Here is a 26,421-nt window from a genome sequence, read left to right on the forward strand (position 1 = left end):
ATCATGTGACCATGGGGATGCTGCAATGGTCATCAGTGTGAAAAACAATGATAAGTCCCCTTTTCTAATATCGTTATCTTTGAACAGTCACTAAATGAACTGTTGTAAGTTGAGGATTACCTGTACTGTGCGTGTGTTTGGGGGAGGGCTTTAATAATGATTCCTATAAGTTCCACTCTAGTCCATTGCAATTGAAGATTAGGTGTGCAAAAAACCCCTCGTCCCTCCCCAATTCAAATCTTTAGAAGACCACTGAAACTTTCTGTTCACTGAATGCCTTCTGCCTAGCACTGGGCTTTAAACCAATGCTGAATGATGCAGGAATATGTTTTTATTTGGTTGGCTTTTTATTTTAGGTATTTGTAAACTATTTTTCAAAGATTTGTTTAGCAAAGAAAAAAGAATTCTGTCATTAGAATGTAAAGTTATTATGGATACAGAAACAGCTAATATATATTTTTGGTGTAAAGTTTTGGAGAAAAGTATAACAATTGCAATTTGTATTTCTGCAACAGTGTGACCCATGGACCACAATCCTTCTTGGTTCATGCTGACGCCAGCTGCTGAAGCAAGTGATACTATACCTTTGGGAGCCTGAACTGAACCTGGAATTGAGTGATTTTAATCATAAATACCTTATAGCAGTGATGGCGAACATTTTAGAGACCGAGTGCCCAAACTGCAACCCAGAACTCATTTATTGCCGGGTGCCAGGTGGGCGTGGCCCACTGGGTGGGTATGGCTGTGGTGGTCATGGCAGACTGGATGGGCGTGACCAAGGTGGGTGTGGTCACCTCAATGTTGCTCGTGGGGAGGGACACCTGTGGGGGCCGGGCAGGGTTGGGGGAGATCCAGGAGGTGGAGTGGTGGGTAGGAGGCTCATCCTGTGGGGTGAGGCGAGGCAGGGTGGGGGTGCCATTATCTCAGGGCAAGGCAAGGGGCTGGGGCTGCTGCTGCCTGACACCATCGGCCCCCGCACACAGAGCGAGCGCATGGAGGCTGACATTGTCCGTCAGCAGCCACAGCCTGCCAGCCCCTCGACCGGCTCACTCTGGGGCTCCGTAGCCCGCCATCAGCAGTTCAGAGAAGTGCCCACAGAGAGGGCTCTGAGTGCCGCCTCTGGCACGCATGCCATAGGTTCGCCACCCCTGCCTTATAGCATTCATATGAGTATCAGACAGCTCTATGGATGGGAAATGGAAAATAAATTCTAAAATCAATATTGGAAATTGTTCTTGAAATATGAAATACTTACTGTACAGTATAGGGCTTTACAGTGTTTAAGTGCATAAAATCTTCGTATTTTGTTCAAATGTTTCTGGCAATTACTTTCTGTAATGCCAATTCATTCCAAAAGCTTGATAGTTTGATAGGTCCCCCATCTCTATATTTCAGTCTTCAATGGAGCTACTCAAGAATATCTTAGGAGAAGCAAAGGGCAAGTCCTCACAGGGAGCAATTGAATTCTGAACTGGATATTGTTTACTGTCTTGCTTAACATTTGCTGCCTTGTAGTAACCAACTTTTGTTGCTCGAGTCTGAAGTGTTCCCATCTCAAAATCCCAAGTCTGCCCTCTTCTTATTTTCTTCAAAGTATTTTTGAAGCCTTCTGTATTGAAATAATAGATCAAGGGGTCCAGGGTACAATTCATACTTGCAAATAGCATAGTGACGATAAGGGCGTTGCGCACTGAAGCCTGCATGGTTAAATCAGTCTTAATCACGTTGGCTTTTATCATCCCATAGACTGCCAGAATGGTGTTGTAGGGTACGAAGCAGATGATAAAGATGACCAGATTGACTACAAGCATGCGAATGGTCTTTTCTTGTCGTAGGGTCTTGGCCCCACGGGTTTGGCACAGTTTCTGAAAAATTCGGATTGAACAGACCGTCACAGAGGTCAGAGGGAGGAGAAAGCCAAGAATCTCTGCTAAAATGACCAGACCGAAGATTTTTCCCTGCCACAAGTGCTTACTGAAACTTTCAAAGCACACAGTAATTTCATTTTGTTTAGAATTTGTTCCACTTTGCTTAATACACGGAGTTGTCTTGTGGATTACAGCAACTGGAATAGAGCTTACCAGGATTAGTACCCAAACCACACAGCAGAGCAGCCGGGCCACTTTGGGACGCCGGAGGTGGCGCCAGCGTAGTGGGTAGACAATAGCAATAAATCGGTCAAAATTGATGCACATCAGGAAGAGGCAGCTACCATACATATTTATTTGAAAGAGGGAACCTGAGACTTGACAAAGGAAACTTCCAAAGGGCCATTCTCCCATGTGATAATAGTAAATACGGAAGGGCAAAGATATGGTGAAAAGGAGGTCACTCACAACCAGGTTACACATGTAGATGGCTACCACTGACTTGAGCTTCAGATAGTACAAGAAGATCAAGAGGGATGCAATATTGAGACATACGCCTGCTATGAAGATCAAGCTGTATCCAATCAACTGCAGTTGATGAATGTGACTATAATTTTTGCATATAGTAACATTGTCAGCTGACATGCCTGGAAATCAGCTGAAGAAAAGACTTTGACAGATCTGTTTAAGATTCTGGGAGAAGCAGAGATTACGAGAGACCAAAAAAGGGCCCAGAATTCAAGTTGGTGCTCATCATTATATTCCTTAATTCAGATGATGGTCCTAACTCTTTGACTTGGACTTCAGGCTTCACAATCCATTAGAGTCGAGGAGGTTTAGGGCCGTTCTCAGTCATAGAACGATGAGTCTAGATGAAAATGAGAAAAAGTGTTTCATTATAGCATCCCCACAAAGAATATTGAATAAAGAATAATGGGGTGGGAGGTTATGAGTGGAGAAGGGGAGATCAAGCATTAAAGTCCCCAAAAATGAATGGCACTTCAATTAGAGTTGATTGGTGTAGTGCAGTGGTAGGCAACCTTGGCTCTTTTATGACTCGTGGACTTCAGCTTCCAGAATTCCTGAGCCAGCATGGCTCAGCTTGGAAACTCTCCCTTTCCCCTCAGAATGGCTGGCTCAGGAATTCTGGGAGTTGGTCCACGAATCATAAAAGAGCCAAAGTTGCCTACCCCTGATGTAGTGGCTAAAGCACCAGGCTGGAGACTGGGAGTTCTATTTCTTTTTTTAAAAAAAGTAATTTTATTGGTTTGTCAAAATATAAAATACAAAGAAAAAATTAAAAAAGTAATAGAAAAGTAGAAAAAGGGGGAGGGAAAAGAAAAAAGATAGTGTGAGAAAAGAAGAGAAAAGAAAAAGGCACCAACTTCTGACTTTCTTTAGCACAGTAGAAGATAACATTACAATCACAACTTTTTGTTTTACACAACAGTATGTACAAACCATTTCTATAACAATAAACCTATCTAATTAACAAAAACAAAAACAAAATTTCATTTTCTTTTTCATTGCAAGCACAAAATCTGGAAGCAATTTCAAAATAGAAGCAAGATTAAATATATTCTCATCTTTGGATGAAAGAATCAGTTTGACCTTCTCTGCTTCTCATTGCTGTGGGGAATGATATATATATCTATTGACTCATTAATCTTTATCCTAGTTCATATTAAGAGAATCCTCTATATAAATTCGACCTTTTTTTTAACCCTAAAGGGAGAAAACACCTTTCCTAGTTTAGATATTTTACTAACTTTAAGCAATACTCAAATATTATACATAAAAAGTAAAACAAAACAACAACAACAAAAACCTTTCTTCATTTTAAACCCCAAACCCAAACCTGCATTAGGGCTTTCACAGTATTACAAAAAGAACAAACCAAGAAAGAAACGGAGGACATACATTTACGCACTTGTTGTATACATATGAAGCTACCTTAATACTTCCTTTCAATACATATGGAGACTGGGAGTTCTAGTCTTTCTTAGGCACAAAGCCAGTTGGGTGACCTTGCACTAGTTATTCTTTTTCAGCCCTAGGAACAGGCAGTGGCAAACCCCGTTTGAAATCTTCCCAAGAAAACTAAAGGAACTTGTGCAAGCAGTCATCAGGAGTCAACAATGACTTGAAGGCATCAAAAAACAAACCAACCAACTTAAACTGTAATAATAAATAACAAAATATAAAAATTATGAAAGGAGAAATCAAAAGTTCTTATAAATATATATATATTAAAAAAAACACATTTCTGCGGATGTTTCTGTATTTTTCTGTTAATTTTGGAGCTAACTATTTGTTATGTGCACCCAGGACTGATGCATTCTAAATAACAGAGGTGGGTTCCAGCTGACAGCAGCGGGGGAGGAATAGCAAACCTCCACAAAAGGACGCTGCACCAGTTTCGAACCAGTTTTGAACTTTTATAGAATTGGCTGATTTTGATAGCTAAATGTGGCTTTGTTTCTTTCTTCTTTTCTTTTTCTGGCTCCACTGTTATTTGAAACCAGAGCAAAGCTGATGTTTCCTTTGCAGTGACATAGTTCTGCTGAACCTGTGGGCAGTCCATTTTCCTATTTGCAGAAACTTGTTTCACACACAGAGACATGCACAGAGAAAGAGACAGAAAGACAGACACAGATACACACACAGAGAGAGGGTGATTGTTTCTGGGTTTCTACTGCCCTAGCAAGTATTTCAAGGAGAAAGGTGGCTTGGTAGCTTGGAACTGCTTTGGTTTAGTGGCTAAGGTACCAGGCTAGAGGCCATGAGTTCAAGTCCCATCTTAGCCATAAAAATCAGCAGGGTGACTTTGGGCCAGTCACTCTCAGCCCAATGCACCTCATGGGTTGCTTACTATGGGGAAAATAGGAGGAGAACTGTGTATTGGATATGGTTGCTACCTTGCATTTGTAAAAATAATAAAGGTGGGATACAAATAAATAAAAATCACTTTTAACTGCTCTACCGCATACAGTAGTGGCCAAAATTGTGGAAACCTTTTGGGAAAAGTATACAGTAGAAATGCCACCTTTGGTTAAGTTTCCACCAATTTTTCTTCTAATTTCTTTATAAGTGTAGACTTGTTCACTTAATAATACTATTTTACATCGCTTTCTGGGCAACCAGTCATTTTGTACCATTACTTTAATTTTATTACATTTTACAAGCTCACTAAATGAAAGAACACAAAAAACCCCGAACCAACTTGATAGCGATCACATAACACATTGACAAATGTCCTCCTCTCAGCTTCAATACATGACATCAATAACTGAATCCTACTGTGATCTGATTGGCTCATTGCCAAAACACGGTGACACCTGATTGGCTCTCTAAACACTCATGCTCATTGGCTACAATCAGACGAAGGAAAGCTACCTGATATCAACCTAAGCAAGTTGTGCTTCCTTTTTCTGCTTATTTGGCTATAACTTTTCATAGAATACAGTACAGATAATTGAACAAACTTTGTTGCATTACATTCTTGATTAAATTATCTTCCCATTGATTTATAATTTTATGGTACTACTCCAAAAAAAGTGGTGCTATTAGCCATCAAACCTCAAAAATACACTTTTCCCAAAAGGTTTCTTCAATTTTGGCCACTACTGTAAATAAGTGCTTGGAGCAAAAATTATGACTACCTGAGCAATAAAATCCTTACCTGCAACCCCTTTCTTTCTGAAGCCCAAGAGCTGAGAAGTGGGATGAGACAGTGAAAAAACAAACGGCTGCAAATGCAGCACTGTTGCTGAGGGCCTGAAATGTGGTCACATGACTGTGCAGGAGAGTGGCCCAACCACTGGAACTTTGCATCCGGGTCTTAAGTCCCCCTTTTCTGATAGGTCGTAACTTTGAATGATTGCTAAGCAACCAGTCATAAGTTGAGAACTACCTGTAACAATCCTGTTATTAAGAACTTTGATGGTGTCCATGTGTAATTGCAGGAGGAGATGGTGGACTTCTGTTATCTCCTTCTCTGGGGATAAACCAATCTGTTCAGGATGAAGCCAAGAAGCCATTGTTCTCTACCTTGCCTACCTTTAGCATTTCCTACCATGAAGAAACAGGCAGGAAGTGATCTTTTCCCATCTCTTCCTGCAAGAAAATTTGCAGAGCCACCCATCCAGGTGCTTCAAATGAAATATCTGCTAGCACAGCTTTTACCTGCTTTCACCAGCCGGCTCCTTGTCTGAAGGAAAAAATCAGACTTGCCAGAAGTCTGGATGGAGCAGTTAGGAGCACAGTCCTTGCTGCTTAGATCATGTGCTGTAATACCCTTCCCAAAGTAGAAAAGCAAGGGACTTTGAAGCAGAATCAAGCTTTCCAGTACTGCAGATATTATATCAAAGAAGAGGAGGCTTGGAGATTATAGCTTCAGAAGTTATTTGAATGAGACTGAGGAAGCTCTGATCATTGGGGTTTCCATCAATTAGCAGAGGCCAAAGAGTGAAGTCCTGCTGATTTGCTGTCCTGGCAGAGAACTTCAAAATGTGTGCCAGGAACTGTTCATGACTTCATAACCTAATTAGAAGCCTTTGGTCTGTCCCAGTTATTATCTACTCACATTTACTCAAGAGGGCGTAGGTTAAATCTGAGTTTTTCTATTACATGGCATAATAATGATATTATTCATTAATTTTTAAATAGTTCGCAATTTGATGGTCTTTAGGCTTAGTTTCAGAGCCTCTGTAATGGCTAACAGAACTAAAAGCTTTCCTGATCATTATATCTGATGAAGTGAGTTGTAGCTCATGAATCCTTAGGTCTTTTAACTATTTTTTTCTTTGGAAAAGGTGCTACCAGATCATTTCTGATTTTTTTTTCTTTTGCCAGCATAGATTAGCATGGTTCTCCTTCTACCTGTTCACTAGATGAAACACAATTCTGCTGAAACTCTCTCCTTCCACTGAAGGAGATTACTGATTGCAACAGGGACATGGATGATTGAAAGGAGAGAAGGTTGATAGTAACTCACTTAGTAACCTCCTGCTGAACAGAATCTGGAGATCTTCCACTTTCAGGAAGCTGACACCGATAAAATGAAAGTGGTGGATAATCTGGAATGAATCACGTGGTAAAGTCAACATGAGGGTTACAGCATGATGGTGACAGGTGGGAGGCAGGGGTAAGCAGTACATCACTTGTCAGCACCCCTAATAAGCTACATAAGCAATACAGCTTAAGATTTCTTAAATTATATTCTACGTCAGGTGTATTACAAGGAAAAAGGAACTAGCTTGCAAAATCTCAGAAGCAAGGTCAGTGCTGGCTATTAACTTGGGATGAGGCCACCCTTTTATCACCAAGTGGGTCCTTCTTGATGTTTTTGATGATCTTTATGTATCTTGATGTAAGGGAAAGCTGACTGCCATTTACTGGATACAAATGGAACGCCCATCTCTTATTTTGCAGTTTTGCAAATGCTTATTCTTATTTCCAGGCTCAGTGATTTCCCTTAAATAAGCTCCCTCATGCTTCACGTGAAGTACAGGGAGAGGAGCTGGTTTGAACAAATCCCACCTGCCTATTGCCCAGGTTAGAGTGGCCCTTGAGGACAAGGTTAAGAGATTGAAGGGAAGGGGGCATATCTGCGCCACTCTAAAGTGTCCCCTAGGGATAATCCTAGTCCTTTGGAAGCACCTGACTGCAACACCAGATGAATGGTCAGTGGAGCACAATGGATAGCATTCAAGATAACTGCTGCTTAAAAGGAAAAGGACTACTTTAAAAGTGAAATAGCTACGGATGACTAAGATATGGGTTGGGCATAGGTTGGAGGCTACATTGTGCAACAAGGTAGCAAAAAGAGGCCTTTGGGCTAAAATTATGGGGCTAGGGGCAGGTAAAATTTTGGGATTTTTTAAAAAAACGTTTTGAATATCTTTTTCCAGAATGTAGGACCAAAGGAACAACAATGCTTTTTTCAAATAAGATTGACCCTGAAATATTCATTTGCTTCTAAAATAATATTTTGAGATATTTGAATTTTTGTCCAGTCCCTGAGTTAGCCCCAGAGATGTCTGTATATTTTGTGGGATACATAACATCCTTTCATACTATTATTTGGACATCAACTATACAGTGATGGCAAATCTTTTAGAGACTGAGTGCCCAAACTGCAACTCAAACCCCACTTATTTATTGCTGGGTGCTGACTGGGTGGGCGTGGCTGCAGTGACCACAGCTGACTGGGTGGGCATGGCCACAGTGGGCATGGCCACCTTGATGATGCTTGTGGGGAGGGATGCCTATGGGGGCCGAGCAGGGTTGGGGGAGATCCAGGGGGTCTCTGGCGGCTGGGGTGGTGAGGCGAGGTGAGGCAGGGCAGGAGTGCCAATTGCCGTGGGGCAAGGCAAAGCAAGGCAGGGGCTGGGGCAGCTGCTACCTGACACCATCGGCCCCTGCACACAGAGGCCAGAGAGTGCATGGGGGCTGACAGTGTCCGTCAGCAGCCACAGCCTGTCGGCTGCCCTGCATCATGGTGAACTAGTCACAGAGCCCCATCGGTGCGGGCAGAAACGGCCCCAGGATGGCTGGAAGGAAGCCTTTGCCCGGCTTGGGCCCCATCTGCTTGACGGCTCTGACGGGGGCAGCAGCTGCTGCTGCTCTAACCAGCCAACCACGCAGGGAAGCAGGAGGAGGTGGAGGTTCAGCCGGGGGTCTGGAGCTGCCTCAACTGCTCACTGGCAGCCCGACGAGGAAGCAGATCTTGCGCACCGGCTGCCCCTCCACCTCCTCCTGCTTCCCTGCGTGGTTGGCCGGTTGGAGCAGCAGTAGCTGCTGCCCCCGCCCAGAAATTCTGCAACTAGGAGCTCCTGCCACCCCAGCTGACCCCCCCCCCGAGCAGCCCAGTCTGACCAAGACAGTAGGCGAAGCAGAGAACAGGTTGTTAAATGATTTGAAACCCACTACTGGTCGCTTCCAAAGGCTGCTCACTCACTCTCCCGCCAAAACCTGCTATAGGTTTCCCTCACCCCACCCAGCTCTCGCAGCTGTTCCTGGACTCCGCATGTATGGAGAGGGGAGGGGAGCAGCCTGGCCCTGTGTCCCTGTCTGTGGCAATGGCATGTGTGTCGACAGAGACGGCTCTGCGTACTACCTGTGGCACGCATGCCATAGATTCGCCACACGGAACTATATATATTTGCAAATTTTAATTGGATCTTGTTTCTTTTTATTAATGTCAGGAGATAGAGTTGCATTTTAAACATGAGTTGTTAATATTATTATTAACTGTGAAGCATCCTGTCTAATAGATCAATAAATAAGATTAAATGAAAGAGAAGCACCCGCCATCACCAGTGCCCTATTCAACACAATCATCTCAGGAATGATTAGCCAAAAACATCTGCATGGGTTGGTCACGTATGTACAGATATACTATATCCTTTGAAAGAAACTATATCCTTTGTACAGAAAAGTTTCAGGAGTATGAAAACAATCTTGGATATCAGCCAGAAACATATCACCAAAATAGGCAAAAGATTTAATGGTAAAACAACAATATTGTTGCTTAAAAGTATCTGGGGAATGTGGCAGGAGTAACATTTAAAAGAGGTCTTAACGATTAATCAGATCAACACTTTTAGCAAATACACTACTTTGATTTGAATAAAACATGTTAGCTCTATTGCTTTATGTGACTTTGTAACAGTCTTTTCCCATGTATGCTTGATAATAAAAATAACAAAAAAACACATTGGAAGAATATCTGAAGGATACTGAAGAAGATGCATTGAAGTCTGTATATTAGGAAGTCTTAGTGAGTAATGGAGAGGCCAAACTGGTTTACCCAAAAGACCAAATGATGAGAAGAAACATGGAAAGACAAAGCCTTACATGGCCAGTACATTAAAAAAATGTACTTGAGCATTACTTGAACACTACTGGCACTGACAAATACAGCATCAGTCAATGGAAAATGACAGCTATAATTGGAACAGCTTCCATCCTGCAATGATATCTCTAACACCATTAAACATCAACATCTGCCTATTCCTGGTAGTTGGGGAGAATTCAAAAGGTGGATAAAAATGCCAAATCCAGTCCAAACATCTCGCTGACTGTACAACCAACCATAATATTATGGTTTGCAAAGTTTTTCAAGCTGTGGAACGTTAGTAAAAAAAAAAATGACAATAATCCCAGAACCCAAAGCTTTAAACATATAAAACTGGTTACATTTGAATGAGATACTTTTGTTACTCTCTCATAATCCAGTGTGAAAAACTCAAATTTATATAATACTCTGATAATCTTTGCCCACATTTTTCCAACATGGCAATGCAGCAATAAGGAAGCTGTACCTTTGCTAGATTTTTATTTGCCCTGCAGCAGTACAAGAGACAGAATTCTGTCCAAATAAAAAGAGCAACTATCTCTGACAAAAGGATTTACTAAACCGGAGCAGAATCCTTTTTCAATTTGGTGCACAAAATTCTCTAGAAATATAAACAATATTTTACATTTTTCTACCCCAGAGTAATTACTACTCATTTCTCACAACTGGGATACAGAGAGCAAAATCAGATACAAGATACAATCAGATACAGATATTGATCACTCACAGTTTACACCTTAATCTCTACACATTTATCTTCTACTCTCTATAAAGTTTCATTGAAGAAACCGTATCTCAAACACGATCACACACAAATAGTAGCACGTTTGGGCCAGATGAGAAATTTTGGTTTGAGGTTTCTATTTTGAGGGTTTTTCTCTTTCCCAGTCACTCCAATTTCCTGATTACCTTATTGATGTCAAAAAGTTTAACCACCATTTATCAGCATCAGATCTAATGCTGCACCCGTTTTCTCTCCACTCCATGTGTTTTACCTTTTTGCAGGTTGGTGGAGTTACAGATTTCAAATGTCCTCTGTTTAATGCTCGCAACAACTGAAGAGATGTTGGTTCATCAGCAAAAATTCAAAGAAACCTCCCAAGCAGTAAAAGAATGTCAGATAGGTGGCAACAATTCTGTTTTATAAACTTCCTTCGATCTGTCCAACTCTACTTCCTCTCTGATTGTTTCCACTTCTTCTTTCAGATGCATCACTTTGCTTTTTTTGTCTCCATTCCATTATTTTCAGTCTCTTTTTGTGATGCAACCAACACGGTTTTGGCGAGAATATTCATTTCAGTAGTTAACAAGCCATTTTTCATTAAAGCAAAAACGATAGTAAAAGAAGCAGCAACTGTGGACAGAATAAGGAAGTAAGCTGGTAAAAACTTGTACTTACTGTCCCCGTATCTCATTTCCTCAAATTTCTACCTTACCTCGAGTAGGGAAGAGTGCAGAGCAAAACAAAAAAATTAATCATTAGCTAATATCTGCTAGCAACCCTTGAGATCCTTCTTGGGAGTGTTCACTAGGTGGATATATTACACAAAGCCCAGTACATCAACGTCCCAGCTTTAACAGTGCCTTTCTATGGTCTTTCTGAAATAATGTGCAGTGATGTTTTGCACTTAAGAACTTTTCACATCTTCTATTTGTAATACCTCAAGACATTCTCTCCTTTATCCAAATAGTGGGATGGCTCAAGATGTACTATGGCAGATAACCCAAACAGTGATAACCAAATTCACTTTGGTTAGAATTATAATATGGAGACCTGGATTCAAACCCCCCATATGCAGTATATATGAAGAAAGTTTCAGTGATCTTGGCTGTTCATTTACATGCTAAACCAAGTCCAACCAAGCACATGAGGTCCTCAAGTGTTATGTGAATCCAGACTACGGATTTGTATATTGCAGTGAGCATTATTTAATATTCACTAAATTATAGATGGTTGAGTATAGGCACACCATAAACTACGGTTTACAAGCCACAAGGGATGGATTCATACAATATGCCAAGCTAAAACAAAGAAGCCAAAATTTTACTTAGCGTGACATGTAAATCAGATTGAGGTTTAAGGAAGAAAGAGATTTTCATAGGATTCAGTCTTAATCTGTCTTACATGTAGTCCCAAAAGTGCTCATCAGTTTCCTCCTGCTGTAAGGGAGACCCAATCCAGTGCTGTTTCAACTGAGCCATTCCTATTATTCCCCAGTCCTGCTGTAGTAGTGAATAATCAACCTTTGTATAATGAGAATTATACTCTTGTCACTGTCCTACATTACATCTTATTCATTATGTTCTAATTCTTAAATTAACAAGGCCCTTTAGAAAACCTATCTAGGCAGATTTACTTCCTTCTATGTATGAAGTATTCCATTTTGAATCTTAGAGGTAGGACTTAATTTGACTGATGTAATGATGGCTTTGTGAGGCTGAGCTGCAGTCATAAAATGTTAGTGTTTCAATAATAATCATTTTTCTCTACAGGGGTTACATCACTATCCTGCTCCAAACAACCACAGATGCTTCTGCTCTACTCTCCAACCACAGTCCAGACAGCCCTTGCATGGCTACTGGTAGCTGGCTTCGCAGATATTGAAACACGCTCATCAAATGAACTTGGGGGGTTGGGGCTGAGGCACAAAGGAGAAAGCCAAGGCTCCATGAATCCCATCAGCAAGAAATGTTCTTGGGAATGGCATGTTTGCAGGTGAGGGAGGCAGATGCAGGCAGGGACAAAGGCTGAGGTAGAACAGAGTGTCAGGGAGCAGTTGGCCCATGAGCTAATAGGGAACTGCACAAGCCATCTCAGCTCCAGGAGCCTAGAGGTAAAGTTAGGCAAATCATTCAAAGAGATGCTTTACTGCTAGTGACGTGCCTCTCTAGATACCACAAAACCACAGCTGCCAAGAAGGCCTAGATATTTCTACTTTGAGACCATGGGAGGACATGAAGCATCTGCACTATATACTCAAGCAGCTGCTTTGCAACCTTAAGCTGTTCCAGAAGAGTGAGTTGCTCAGAAATGAAGGACAGCCTCATAGCAAATATTTAGAAGACAATGGGATGCAAATATCAGGGATTTTATATTTTTTATTTATTGTATACTGTATTATTGATAATTTGGATAATCTTCTTGATTACTGTATGAATAGGTATAGACAAATGATAAATAAATAGTGTTAATGAGGCAGAGTGTTGAAACAACAACAAGTTTATTAACTGAGAACAGAAGCAGCCCTAAAGGAGCTGCACAGTTATTTATATGCCTCTAGGTGGCAACCAATAGATTTAAAGCAGGGGTAAGGCAACCTTGGCTCTTTTATGACTCATGGACTTCAACTCCCAGAATTCCTGAGTCAGCCATGTTATGCTGACTCAGGAATTCTGGGAGTTGAAGTCCATGAGTCATAAAAGAGCCGAGGTTGCCTACCCCTGGTTTAAAGTAACACTTTCCCACCCCAAACCTCATTATCAGCAGCCCATGCATCTAAGAAACAGAACTGCCTTCCCAACTGGCTGCGGTCCCTTCTCCGGGTGCTTTCGTAGCTGGTCAACTTCATAGTCTACGTTGGTGTTTTCCCTCCGCTCGGTGTCCTCATGGTCGACGGCTTCGGTGCTTGGCGTGCTTTTGGAGGGCCGCAGCACTTTAACGGCCCCTGCGGCGGCTTCGTCCGCCATTACCTCCTTCAAAGCCTCTTGTAGTGAGAGAGTCTCCTTAGCAAACAGTTTTTGTTGGAGCTCTTGATTCCAGAGTCCACAGACTAAGTGGTCTCGTAGTCTCTCCTCCAAATCCGCGAAATTGCAGAGTCGGGATGCTTGACAAAGAGCGGCAATGAATTCTGTTGCAGACTCGCTGGGTTGTTGCTTCCACTGCTCAAAAGCATGCCTCCACGCTATAATGTATAACTTGGGCTCAAAGTGGTCTTGGAGGTTTTTTTTCAAGTCCATGTAGGTGACCGACTCGAGCAGTGCCGGGGCAACCAGGTTCTCTGCAATGTCGAAGGTGGCGGGACCGCATATGCAGAGGAGTGTCGTGGCCTTCAATCCATCTTCAGCGACCTGGTTGGCATGGAGGTAATTTTCAACGCGGGAGATGTAGGACACCCATCTCTCCGGATGAGTTACGTCGAATTCTTCGAGCTCCCAACCTTCGCCATGGTGGTTTGTTTCTTTGTTCAATGCCTTGCACTGCTGGCTTCTGTGTAGGCCCTAGGACGGATCCTTAGGGTGTGGTGGTCTCCAGCGTGGCTTGCTGGCAGACCAAGGGGGGGGGGGACATAGTTCCTGTCAGGCTCTGTGCTGACCTCACCCCCTAGTGACTTCAAGCTTTCTCAATGAAGCAGCACATCCCACCTTCGTTGCCACTGTTATATCTTCGGTTCTTTAGGCATTGAATGAGGCAGAGTGTTGAAACAACAGCAAATTTATTAACTCAGAACAGAAGCACCCCTAAAGGCTGCTGCACAGCTATTTATACAGTTAGCCTCTAGGTGGCAACCAATAGGTTTAAAGTAACAGTTTCCCGCCCCAAACCTCATTATCAGCTTGGAGACAGCCAGTCTGGCTTTCAGTAACACTAACTGTTAAACAATACAGCAATGTAGGTCAGACATTAAGAAGTGAGTTAAAACAGTTGTGGCCAATACATTACAGGTAGATAAACAGATAGGTAGATAAACATATATCTTATAAGCTTATAAACTGCTTAGACCCTGGCAATTGATGCAGCATAAAAGCTCTTATAATAAGTATGTATTTGAGAAATCTGCAGAAGTTCCCCTGGCATGAAAATTGTTATTATCATTATTATTACTTTTACTACTACTACTATTTAACTGAAGGTATATAATCCCTAGGCAAACAATATTACACTAAGAAAATCTCTTGCAACATCTCTCCCTCTATGAACAAACCAAGCCATTAACATAATATATAAATCTTGGTAGCCCAACCTCAGCATCTAGGCATCAGGCTTCCTACATCCATTTACAAAGAAAGCTTTTGAAAACTCTCCTAAAAATCAGTTAGAGGAGCACTAGGTTCCAATATGTTGGGGCCCTCAATAAAAGGCCCACGTTCTACCCCATGGACCTCTTCTCCTAGGCTGGGAATCTGAGCAGATCCTTCTTCATCGAGGTCCCCAACCTTTTGGGCACCAGAGACCAGTTCCACGGAGAAAAGTTTTTCCATGGACTGAAGAGTGTGTGGTTTTGTGTGTGGCCTGCATCCCACGGATGGTGCTTTGCTTGTTTGTGCGGACCGGTTGCTGGCATGCCGCGGCCCTATACTGGTCCACAGACTGGGGGTTGGGGACCCCTGTTCTTGAAGACTTGACAAGACAAACAGCCTAGGCAGAGCCTAATATAACCCAGTGCTGTACCTTGCAGGGATTTAGAGATGATAACTAACTCTTTGTAACTGTTTGAGAGTCTTTGTACAACTTTGTGCTGTGCACCAGTTGTGGCCTTTCCTGGACCAGGATTCCCAGCGCTTAGTCGTTCAGTCCCTAGTCATCTCACGGCTGGACTATTGTAATGCGCCCTACATGGGGCTATCCTTTTTTTTTCTTTTTTTTTTGAAATTTTTTTATTTTTTCCATATAAACATTGTGAAAAATATATATATACAATACAATTTTAAGATAAAATAAACATTATTACGACCTGCGCACTCCCCCCAGGCCGCGTCCACCCTCTCTTAAGACATTCCCTACTTCCCTCCTCTTTCTCACCTCCCATCCTACTCTCTTCCCCTCCCCTTCTCCTCTCACTACCCTACTTCCTCTCTACACTTGCCCACCTCTCATCCCTATCAAACCCATGAACGCAGCATAAGGGGAGTGCCCAGGCCGCACCCCTATAAGCAACCATTATCTATATTACACTTACCCCCCCACATTTCCTCCCTCCCACCCCCAACCCCCCTCCCTTCACTTCCCAGAGCAGAATACAGGGTTAATAATTGAAAGAATTTTTAATAATAAGAAAAAAGAAAAGGAAAAGAAAAAAAAGAAAAAAGAAAAAAAATAATAATAAAAAAGGAAAAAAAAATCATACTTAACCTTTAACTCCAATAGCCTATAAGACAATTCTCTGTAGTATTTACTATGATATTCATTCATAAAATAAGTGAAACTTTTTAATTCCATACTTTTTCTGAATATAATCTATCCATCTTCTCCATACAGTAGTTATTATTTGTAACTATTGAAACCATGACTGTAGAGTATTTTCTTGCCTTAATACATCTAATACATCTTAATACATCTAATACATCAAATGCCAATTTGAACCAGACCAAATTAACAATTCTTTATATGAGATTTTATCGAAATTTGTCCCCTTAGAAATTCCCTCAATTGCATGTCTGGGAATCCCCCAGATAGGTATTTTGTAATTCAATCTATAATAATACTTTTTCCAAACACGAAGTAAGGCATTCCTCAAAATATGTAATTTAAAAATCCGATCAACTTTCTTATTGAAAATCAGATATGCATGCCAACCATATATTAAGTCCCAACCTTCCAAAAAAAGAATATCCTTATTTGTTAAGTTGAGCCAATCGCTTAACCAAGTTAAAGCGGCTGCGTCATAATATAATTTCAAGTTGGGTGCCTTAAGTCCTCCTCTTTCTCGAGCATCCTGTAAAATCTTAAACTTAACCCTTGGTTTCATTCCGGCCCATATAAAATTGTTAATACCCCTTTGCCATTCATCCAAATTTGCTTCTTTTTTTAAAATAGGTATCATCTGAAACAAAAAAAGGAACTTTGGTAGAACATTCATTTTTACAGCTGAAATTCTCCCCAACAATGACAATTGCAATTTTTTCCAGTCTTTTAAGTCCTTTTGTACTTTTCCCCATAATGGTTCATAATTATTCTTATACAATTTTCCATTTGAAGCAGTTAAATATACTCCCAAATATTTAACCTTTTTTACCATCTGAAAACCTGTGGCTTTGATCAAACTTTCCCTATCCTTAACTAACATATTCTTAGATAATATCTTAGTCTTATAATTATTGACTTTAAAACCAGAAACATTCCCATACTGTGTTATAAGTTCTAATAAACAATCAATCGCTTGATTCGGTTGTTCCAAAATTAAAACCAAATCATCCGCAAAGGCCCGCAATTTATACTCATTCTTCCTTATCTTTACGCCCTTAACTACCTTTGATTCTCGAATCTGAATCAATAAAATTTCCAACGTTAAAACAAATAACAATGGGGATAATGGGCATCCTTGTCTTGTCCCTTTTTCAATATTAAAATTCTTAGTCAATCCCCCATTTACAACGATTTGTGCGGATTGTTGCTGATATATAGCTTTAAGTGCATGTAAAAAATTATCCCCAAAATTCATTTTCTCTACCAATGAAAATAGAAATTTCCAATCTAATTGATCAAAGGCTTTTTCAGCATCCAAAAAGATAAAAGCCACAGGAATCTGATTATTCTTATCCAAGTATTCAATTAAATTTATAATTTGTCTAACATTATATTTCATATATCATCCTGTTATAAATCCTGCTTGGTCATTATGAATCAAGTCCTTCATAACCTGCATTAATCTGTTTGCCAAAATTTTTGTAAAAATCTTATGATCAACATTTAATAATGAAATTGACCTATAATTCTTAGGCTCTGTAAGATCCTGATCTTTCTTTGGAATCAGTGATATAAAGGCTCTTTTCCAAGAAGGAGGCACTTGTGTACCCAACATAATACTATTAAAAAGTTCCTTTAGAGGCTCCATCATTCCTTCACATAAAGTCTTATAATACCTCTAAGTCAATCCATCTGTTCCCGGAGATTTTCCAACCTTTAACTGCTTAATAGCTAAACCAATTTCCTCCACAGTAATTAATCTATTCATCCCATTTTGTTGTTCCTCTGAAAGTGTAGGAAAATGCACAGATTGTAAGTATTTGTCTATATCCACAGCCTTTATGTTATCACTTGAATATAATTTTGTATAAAAATCTAAAAAACTCTTTTGGATCAAATTTTGCTGAAAAACCTCAGCACCTTTATATTTTACTTTCTCTATAATTCTAGCTCTCTGTTTCTTTCATAACTGATAAGCCAACCACCTCCCAGGCTTATTCGCGTTACAGAAAGTATTATGTCTCATGTACGACAGATTGGTAGCCACTTGATCTGCCATCAACATATTAAATTGTTCCTTAAGCATCTTTATAGATACCTTTAAATTATTATCAGTTGGATTAAGAACAAACTCTTGTTCTTTTAATTTAATCTCTTCTTCTATTTCTCTACGCCTTTTTAACCCTTTTTCCCTAAAAACCTTATTCAATTGAATCAAAATTCCCCTCATATATGCCTTACTGGCATCCCAAACCATGGACATCGATGTTCCCTTATTCATGTTTATAGCAAAAAAGTCCTTTAAATGCTCTTTACATTTTTGTACAAACTCTTCCCGAGTAAACAAATTCTCATTCAATCTTCAGAGTCTTCTATTCCCATCTTCCAAATGTAATTCCATCCACACTGGACTGTGATCTGACAAAGTTCTAGGGAAAATTTTCACCTTCCTCACTCTAGAAAGAAGGTCACTAGTAATTAAGAAAAAGTCAATTCTTGAAAATGATTGATGTCTATCCGAATAAAAAGTGAAATCTCTATCACTTGTATTCCTTTCTCGCCAAATATCAATAAGCTCCAATTCTTCTTTCAAATCAAAAAAAGTTTTAGGTAACCTAGTTTGGGTAAAAGTTTTAGAAGAGCTCCTTTTATCTATAGTTGAATCTAAAACCCCATTCCAATCACCCATCAAGATTACAGATTTATAATCCAACTGGGATATCTTCCCATGCAAAAACTTATAAAATTGTTTCTGTTGCTGATTAGGAGCATATAATCCAACAATAAGAACTTTTTTACCTTGTAATGATAATTACACAAAAAGATATCTTCCTTCAGAGTCAGTCTCAATTAATTTAGATGGAAAATTTTTCTTCACGTAAATTACCACTCCCCCTTTTTCCCCTGGAGCTGGAGCAATGAAATGTGAACCCAAACGAAGATTCATCAAAAGTTTGGAGTCCTTTAAAGTTATATGAGTCTCTTGCAAACATATCAAATCATTGTTGTGTTGTTTCAAATAATGGAAAACCTTTCTTCGTTTCTGTGGCACATTTAAGCCATTAACATTCCAGGTCAGGAGCCTGGCCATCTCCACCAGCCTGGAGCCTCTGGAGCATGGCCTGCAGATCCACTGTCGAAGATCTTTTGGGTCTTGCCCCTCCCACAGGCTCTGTAATAACCATGCCTTCAACTTTATCTCCACTCTTCTGCTGCTGCTCTTTTTCTTTATGGGCTGCTCGTGTCATCCTTTGTTTTTTTATCTCAAAATTCTATACAGCTTGTTCCATAACCATCATTGATGAGGCTCCTGCCATAACAGGCTCTTCCATTATCCTTGTTTGTGGGGGTGAAAACGATCTTGCCTTTAAAATAGAATGATAAAAATCTCTTGCCTTCAGAACTGTAGTTAATCTATGATGTATCCCCTCATAATTCACTATTATTCCTCTTGGAATCTTCCATCTAAACTGGATTTGACGATGCTTTAACTCATCAGACAAAAAAGCAAAGTCTTTTCTGCCTCTTAAAATTTTGGGAGGTATTTCTTTTAAAATTATCACATCTTGATCTGCAATTTGAAACTTTTGTTTGTAAAAAACCTGTATAATTTCATTATGAGTAAATCTTCTAGAAAAGTAGATGACCACATCTCTTGGTAAGTTTCTCTGTCTAGCAACCCGTGAGTTGACTCTAAAAATTTTTTCTATCTCATTCCCTATTATTTCAGGCCTCCAGCCCAGATTAAGAGCAATATCTTTCACAATAAGCATCTTTAAATCCTCCTGGGGATTCTCTCTCAGCCCCCTGATACGCAATGCATACTCCATCTCTCTATATTGTGACATAATTTGTTCATCCTGTGTGATTTCTATCTTATTCTCTACCTCCTCCATCCTGAATTCCATTTTTGTTGCATTTTCAGTAATCTCCTCTATTCTGTCGTCGATCCTCTCTATGTGCAGAGCAAGGCCCTGAAAGGCAAATAGAATGTCCTCCCTTATTTGCTTATTTTTAGTCTCCAATAGTTCTTCTGTAACAGCCCTCTCTGCAATTATAAGATCTTTTACTTCCTCCTTAATATCCAAAGCATGCTTTTTTAAAGCTTCTTGTAAATCTTTAAGAGAAATTGCAGGAGGAGGAGAGGGTGGAGGTGATTTTGGTTTCTGGGAAACAGGCTGGGTCATTGGGGAAGAGATAGTAGCTTTAGGAGGAGGAGGCAGACGTTTTGAAGCCATTTTCATTAAGTTCTAAGAAGAAAGATTCTTGTTTAAAAAAAAAAAAGGAAAAAAAATCACAGTTCTTTTAAATATTCCTTAAAAAAGAAAAAAATTACAGAGAAAAAAGAAAGAACAAGAAATAAAAAAACAATTTCTTGCTTCTATATTTAAAGCATTAGTCTGTATCCGGATTTTAACTTTGTAATGCAGATCAAACAAGAAAGACAATCGCCATTTTGCCTTTCCCTTTCCCTTTCTTCAAAAGGGAAAGTAAAGAAAAAAGAGGAGGGGAAGATGCTTGCAGGAGTTAAAGTCACAATAAATTTTAAATCCACTTTCTCCTAGTCTGCTCCGTCTGCGTTTGAATACTCACAAGCCTCCAAAAAAAGCAGATGTGGGAGCAACGCCTTGCTTCATCCCAGAACTTCGGGACAAAGACATCCTGGAGTGCGGAGTTGGCTCAGGCTCCGAGGGAGCTCTACCCTCCGATCCCTGAAATTATGGGGATCCAGGGGAGCTCTTACCTCTACCTGAGCAGCTCTTCTCTTCCCTTTCTCCCAGGGAAGAGATTCAAGCCACAGGACAGCTGATTGTAAAAGTCCTGCAGCTTTTACACAACCCAGGAACGGGCTGCTTTGTGAAAAGCAGCCATCGTAGCTGCTTGATCCACAGGAAGCCCGAATCACCTACATGGGGCTATCCTTGAAGAGCATTTGGAAGCTGCAGTTGGTGCAGAGTGCGGTAGTGCAAGTAGTTTATAGCCCCTGTAACATCACTCCGAGCTGCATTGGTTACCGATCTGCTTCCAGGTGCAATTCAAAGTGTTGGTGATCATCTTTAAGCGTTTCATGGCATGGGTCCAGGATACTTGAGGGACCATCTCACCCCAGTGGGATTGGCCCGTACCACTCGAGCCATCAGAGGAGGCATGATGCGGGTCCTGTCAGCCTGATTATTCCAGCTGGCGGGGTCCAGGAGGAAGGCCTTCTCTGCTGTTGCTCCTGTCCTCTGGAATATCTTGCCTCTCTCCCACTGATGTGAAGTTGGCCCCAATCCTCCCATCTTTTCGTAAGGGCCTAAAGATGTGGCTGTGCTAGTCAGCTTAGCCCCCGATGAGGGAACAGCACAATGGAGGTGATTGATTAATAACAGATCCCCCTCTCCCTCCCCCCCCGTGTCCTTGGTTTTATTGTCTGATTTTAACTTTTTAGGTTTCATCTAAGGTGACCAACCATCCTCCTTTAGGGAGGACAGTCCTCCTTTTGTAAGTTCTGTTGTCCCTCGAAAAGTGCCCTCCTACATGTCCTCCTTTTCAATATTTGAAAACTAATCTGCAGGGCTTTTTTTTTTCTCATAGAACACTCAGAACGGTGTTCCGGAACCTTTTTTTTGATGGTTTTTTTTCAACTTTTGCATGAGCTGTGCTACTCCTCCTATTGGCTTTCGAAAGCCAATAGGAATTGTTGCTGAGCGGGCCAAAACACCCGGCCGGCAAACTTTGCACATGTAAGTTGTCTGCAGCAAAGGCGAATTGGCAGGAACATTGCACCCCTCCCTGCTACCCAACTACACCATCTCCTAGTTAGTCCTGAAGATACCTGGAGGACACTGGAGCGGCGACGCCACAGTAACTTTCTCTTGATCTTCGGCCCTGCTAGGGCAATAATGGCTGCGGGTGCAAGAGGAAGGGGCAGCGGGGCTGCTGTGGGCGGGAGTGTGAGGGGCAGTGGTGGCTGGCTGCCCCCCATACTGTGAGAGCCGCGGGGCCTGCTCTACATGGTGCTGTGCAGGGTGGGCGGTGGTACTGGTGGGGCGGCTGCAGATGGGGTGTGTTGACAGTGGGCTGCCCCCCGGGGCTAGAGCCAGTGCAGCTGGTGCTTTGGGAGCCGTGGGGCCCGCTCTACACGGCAGGGCAGCAGTGCTGGTGGGGCGGCTGCAGGCGGGGGCATGGCATGTAAGCATAATTACAGTATAAAATGTTATTGTTACAAATGTTTTTATTATGCATTTATCATATTATAGTGTATTCTGTATTATTGTTGCAATGAATAAAATATTTCTTTTATTTACGATATTTTTTTCTTCAATTTATTTGTGTCCTCCTTTTCATTGTAAAAAAGTTGGTCACCTTATTTCAACTGTATATGTAACTGTAAGTTGCGCAGAGTTACCCCATGGTAAGATGGGCAGCCAATACACTTTTATAAATAAATGAATTGTGTTGGGCCTAGTAACCAGTGAAGATTCTGTAACTTTGGTCTCATTGAGCAATATGAGATTTTGTTTGTTAGCAACCTGACTATTGCTATCAGAACCAATTTTAGTATCTAGGCTATCTTCAAAAGCAGCCTCACATTGCAGTAATCTTGTTACAAAGCTTTCCAGTCCAGGCAAAGCCCTAACTGGAGCATCAAGCGAAGTGTACAAGCTGAAGATCAAGCATATCTCTTCCTTTCCCTTTTGTAATATAGCTGAAACATAACATCTGTATTTAAAATCACAGTTCTTTTTATCTATTTGTCCTATTGAAAGTTGCCATCAGGATTGCATGAAGGGTCAAGTAGAATTTCACAAAGCATAATACTGGCACGGAGGTCTCCCTCCTTCACCATTTCCTTTCCCTCTGTGAGTCTCTTTCTTTTTCTTATTTCAGTTTCCTGCTTGTTTTAATATCTTCTTGGGATATATATATATATATATATATATATATATATATATATATATATATATATTATATATATATATGAGGTTTTCGCGGGTGTATGTAGGTTTTTGGTTATTCGGTTTTTCCCGAGTAAAATTGGAAGTGTCTTGGCGACGTTTTGACGAAGTCCCATTCGTCATCTTCAGGCTGGTGTTTTCAGCTTCGTGCTTCAAGAAGCACATTGTTCCTCGAAGCACGAAGCTGAAAACACCAGCCTGAAGATGACGAATGGGACTTCATCAAAACGTCACCAAGACACTTCCAATTTTACGTGGGAGAAAACCCCAATAACCAAAAACCTATATATGTATGTATGTATATATGTATGTATGTATGTATGTATGTATGTATGTATGTATATATATATATATATATATATATATATATATATATATATATACCTTGAATGTACACCCTGTCAGCCCAAATATGGGAGAAAGAAATCTTCTTTCTTTTTCTTTTCCTTTTTCTTTTGCCTGTATCAGCTCAATCTAGAGCCATATATATATATATACACACACACATACACACACACATACATACATACATACATATACATATACACACATACACATACATACATATATATACTGTATATATTTCACTGCCACCTCTACAACTTGAAATAAAACAGAAGTATCACAACCAATGAGCACATCCAATTTCATTTTAGTACCTTCTTTCTCGAGCCTGTATGGTTCCAGGATGGCTTGTTTCTCAGGATTATTGTTCTTTTACCCTGCTGTTCCTTTTCAGGTATACTGATTTGTGGATGTTTTAAAAGGCTCACACTCCCAAAACTACTATCTTTCCATGGAAATTCACAAGAAGGCTGCTCTGGTGATGGACTTCTGAGATGCCCTTAGGAAATTCATATAACCTCTCTCCGCCCTCTGTTGATTCAGAGCTAAACTATATCTAAAGGGCTTCATTTAATTTTTATTATTATTAATTTTTGGCAGACTGATCCCAAACTAATGAGTCCAAATGTTTTTTAAAAATATATTAAGCCTGTTGTTAGGCTATTCATTCGACATTAAAGTCTATAACTAAACATTCTTTTGGGGGGGAAAACACTTCCTCCCTCTCCTGAATCTAGGTTTCTGTTAATAACTTTTATTGAAATAATTTTGTCCTTATATTTATTTCCCTTTACAACATCTCTGTTTAATTATTTGTGGCTTTCGGTATCATTTTTCAAAACAGAAGGTTTTTCAAGGCATCTTATTTTCAAGGTGAATGTCTACAAAGCTCAGTTTAAAATAATAGGTTGAAATGAATACATTCTTGGTTGGAGAACATGTCTTATCATCATCCTGAACAAGTGACTAATCTATGGCAAGATCTGAACCTGAAATGTCCTGTTTCTTCGTTCCAACTTTTAGCCCCCCAGTTATATCACTCACCAAAGGCAGCACAACTCTTGCATTCCCACTGGATGCCTGCCAAAAGACAGTGTGAAAAGAAATGGCAACCACAAAACACCCTGGTTTCTGGATACAAAAAGGTGCTGGATTAATTGACTTCCATCAACAGTTAACATAAATCCCCCCTCGACTTGCCCTAAGCCTGAACACTAATGGTAGGTGATACATTTGTTGAGTTCCAAGCTTAAGTCTATTGTGCTCTGAATTCCATGCTCAGATTGTCCTACCTCTTTGGTTCTTGGAGTTCTTAAGCAGTAAAGCTGTGCCGTTGTAGGAAAGCATTGGATCGGGAGCTACACAGCCTGGTCATAACTCCTTCAGGAAAAGAACAGACATGCTCAAGCTTCTGAAGGCCTTCTCTGATCTGGCAGCAGGTAAAACCAGTCTCTTGGGGTGTGTCAGATGTGCAGGGAGCTGCAGATCCAAACAAGTTTCTGGGCCTAGCTAGTAAGGATATTTAAAAATAATAATGATCAGCTACAATAGCATATGGAATGATATCTCCTAACATTTCACTGAACAGAGTAATTTCCTTGTCTGGAGACGTTCTTCTTTTCTCCCCATAAATTGCTGTATTTTCCTCTCGGATAGACTATCTGACAAACAACAATCCTAATTATTTAATTAATGAATTAATGTCTATCGTGCTGCAATCTTGTGACTGGTTCAATGTCACAATAGAAACAACAACCAAATTATAGCAATGTACAATCCAACTTACCAAAACAAACCAAAGCAGGAGGGAAATATAGTAAGAATAATCAAAGTAAGGTGACCAACCGTCCTCCTTTAGGGAGGACAGTCCTCCTTTTGTAAGTTCTGTCCTTCCTCAAAAAATGTCTTCCTTCATGTCCTCCTTTTCGATATTTGAAGACTAATCTGCAGGGCTTTTTTTCCGTCATAGAACGCTCAGAACGGCGTTCCGGCACCTTTTTTTGATGTTTTTTTTTCCCAACTTTTGCATGAGCTGTGCTACTCCCACTATTGGCTTTCAAAAGCCAATAGGAATTGCTGCTGAGCGCGCCAAAACACCCGGCTGGCAAACTTTGCACATGCAAGTTATCTGTATTATTGTTACAATGAATAAAATGTTTCTTTTATTTACGATATTTTTTTCTTCAATTTATTTGTGTCCTCCTTTTCATTGTAAAAAAGTTGGTCACCTTAATCAAAGGCCCGGGTGATGCTACTGACTCAAAAAAGCTCTGTTTGTAACAACTATCAGGAAATTGCTGGTAGAGTCTCAGCAGGGAGCCCATTTTATAGATCGATGCTGTGTGGAGAAGCAGTGCCTTCCAGCTTCAGCTCTTCTGACCTCCCAGAAATGTGAAACAAGGAGACCCTCCCTCTTTGCTCCACCCGGTGGGAGGAGCCAGTCCCATGGATGCCCAGGTGCCAAGTCATGGAGCGCTTTGTAGGGTAACAGCAATACTTTTAAGCAGTGCTTTTTTTGTAAAAAAACCAAAAAAAACCCCAAAAGGTGCTGGAACTCACACACATCATACAACCCGCCTTGCCTACCCTACAAGGTTCCATCCAAAAAAGGTGCCGGAACTCCGTTCTGGGTGTTCTATGAGAAAAAAAGCCCTGCTTTTAAGTTACATTTGGAGCTGAACCCGTAACCACCATAGGGCCTGCTACACACATTTAACATGTTTCCAACATCAGGGGCTGGTTAAAAGATAGACCACCACATTCTGGGCTAATCATTGCAATTTCTGAGTAGTCTTTAAGGCAGCCCCATGTAAAGCATACTGCAGCAGTCTATATGAATGGGGATGAGAGCCTATGTTATTGTCGCTAGATCCTCCTCCACCAGCTTAAGGATGCATTTAAGCTCTACCAACCACAGCCTCCACCTCCGGTTCACATGGAACCACAAGTCCAGGAGGATCCCTGCGTCATAGGCCTACTCCTCTCCATCCATGAATAACACTAGCACCAAAGGAGAACCCTGACATACAGGTAAGCTTCGACTTACAACCATTCATTTAGCAACCATTTAAAGTTACAACATCAAAAAAATGACTTACAACTAGTCCTTGCAATTACAACCATCACTTCATCCCCACAGTCACATGAACAAAATTGGGTGTTTGACAACCCACATGTATTTATGATGGTTGCAACATGCCAGGGTCACGTGATTATCATTTGTGACCTCTTCTGACAAGCAAAGTCAATGATTCGCTTAATAACCACCTTAACTGCAGTGAT

The 26,421-nt window shown here is 40.7% G+C and overlaps 1 protein-coding gene across 5 annotated transcripts; it reads right to left on the minus strand.

The window, feature by feature from the left end:
* Positions 1-866: 866 nt before the first annotated feature.
* On the minus strand, positions 867-24,643 carry LPAR5 (lysophosphatidic acid receptor 5). 5 transcript variants are annotated; one of them, XM_039338727.1, is made up of 3 exons: positions 24,432-24,643; positions 6,865-6,946; positions 867-2,736 (listed from the first exon to the last, which is right to left on the minus strand). In XM_039338727.1, exon 3 carries the CDS (start codon positions 2,511-2,513, stop codon positions 1,392-1,394), a length of 1,122 nt encoding a protein of 373 aa, XP_039194661.1. In that variant the 5' UTR covers positions 2,514-2,736; positions 6,865-6,946; positions 24,432-24,643; the 3' UTR covers positions 867-1,391. The 5 variants fall into 5 exon arrangements, with proteins under 5 accessions (XP_039194661.1, XP_039194659.1, XP_039194663.1 ...); XM_039338725.1 differs by lacking the exon at positions 6,865-6,946; XM_039338729.1 differs by lacking the exons at positions 6,865-6,946; positions 24,432-24,643 and adding an exon at positions 24,184-24,204.
* Between the last annotated feature and the right edge of the window lie 1,778 nt (positions 24,644-26,421).

Source organism: Crotalus tigris, unplaced genomic scaffold, assembly GCF_016545835.1.
Source record: "Crotalus tigris isolate CLP2741 ecotype Arizona unplaced genomic scaffold, ASM1654583v1 scf7180000017716.2861928, whole genome shotgun sequence".
Classification (NCBI taxonomy): Eukaryota; Metazoa; Chordata; class Lepidosauria; order Squamata; family Viperidae; genus Crotalus; species Crotalus tigris.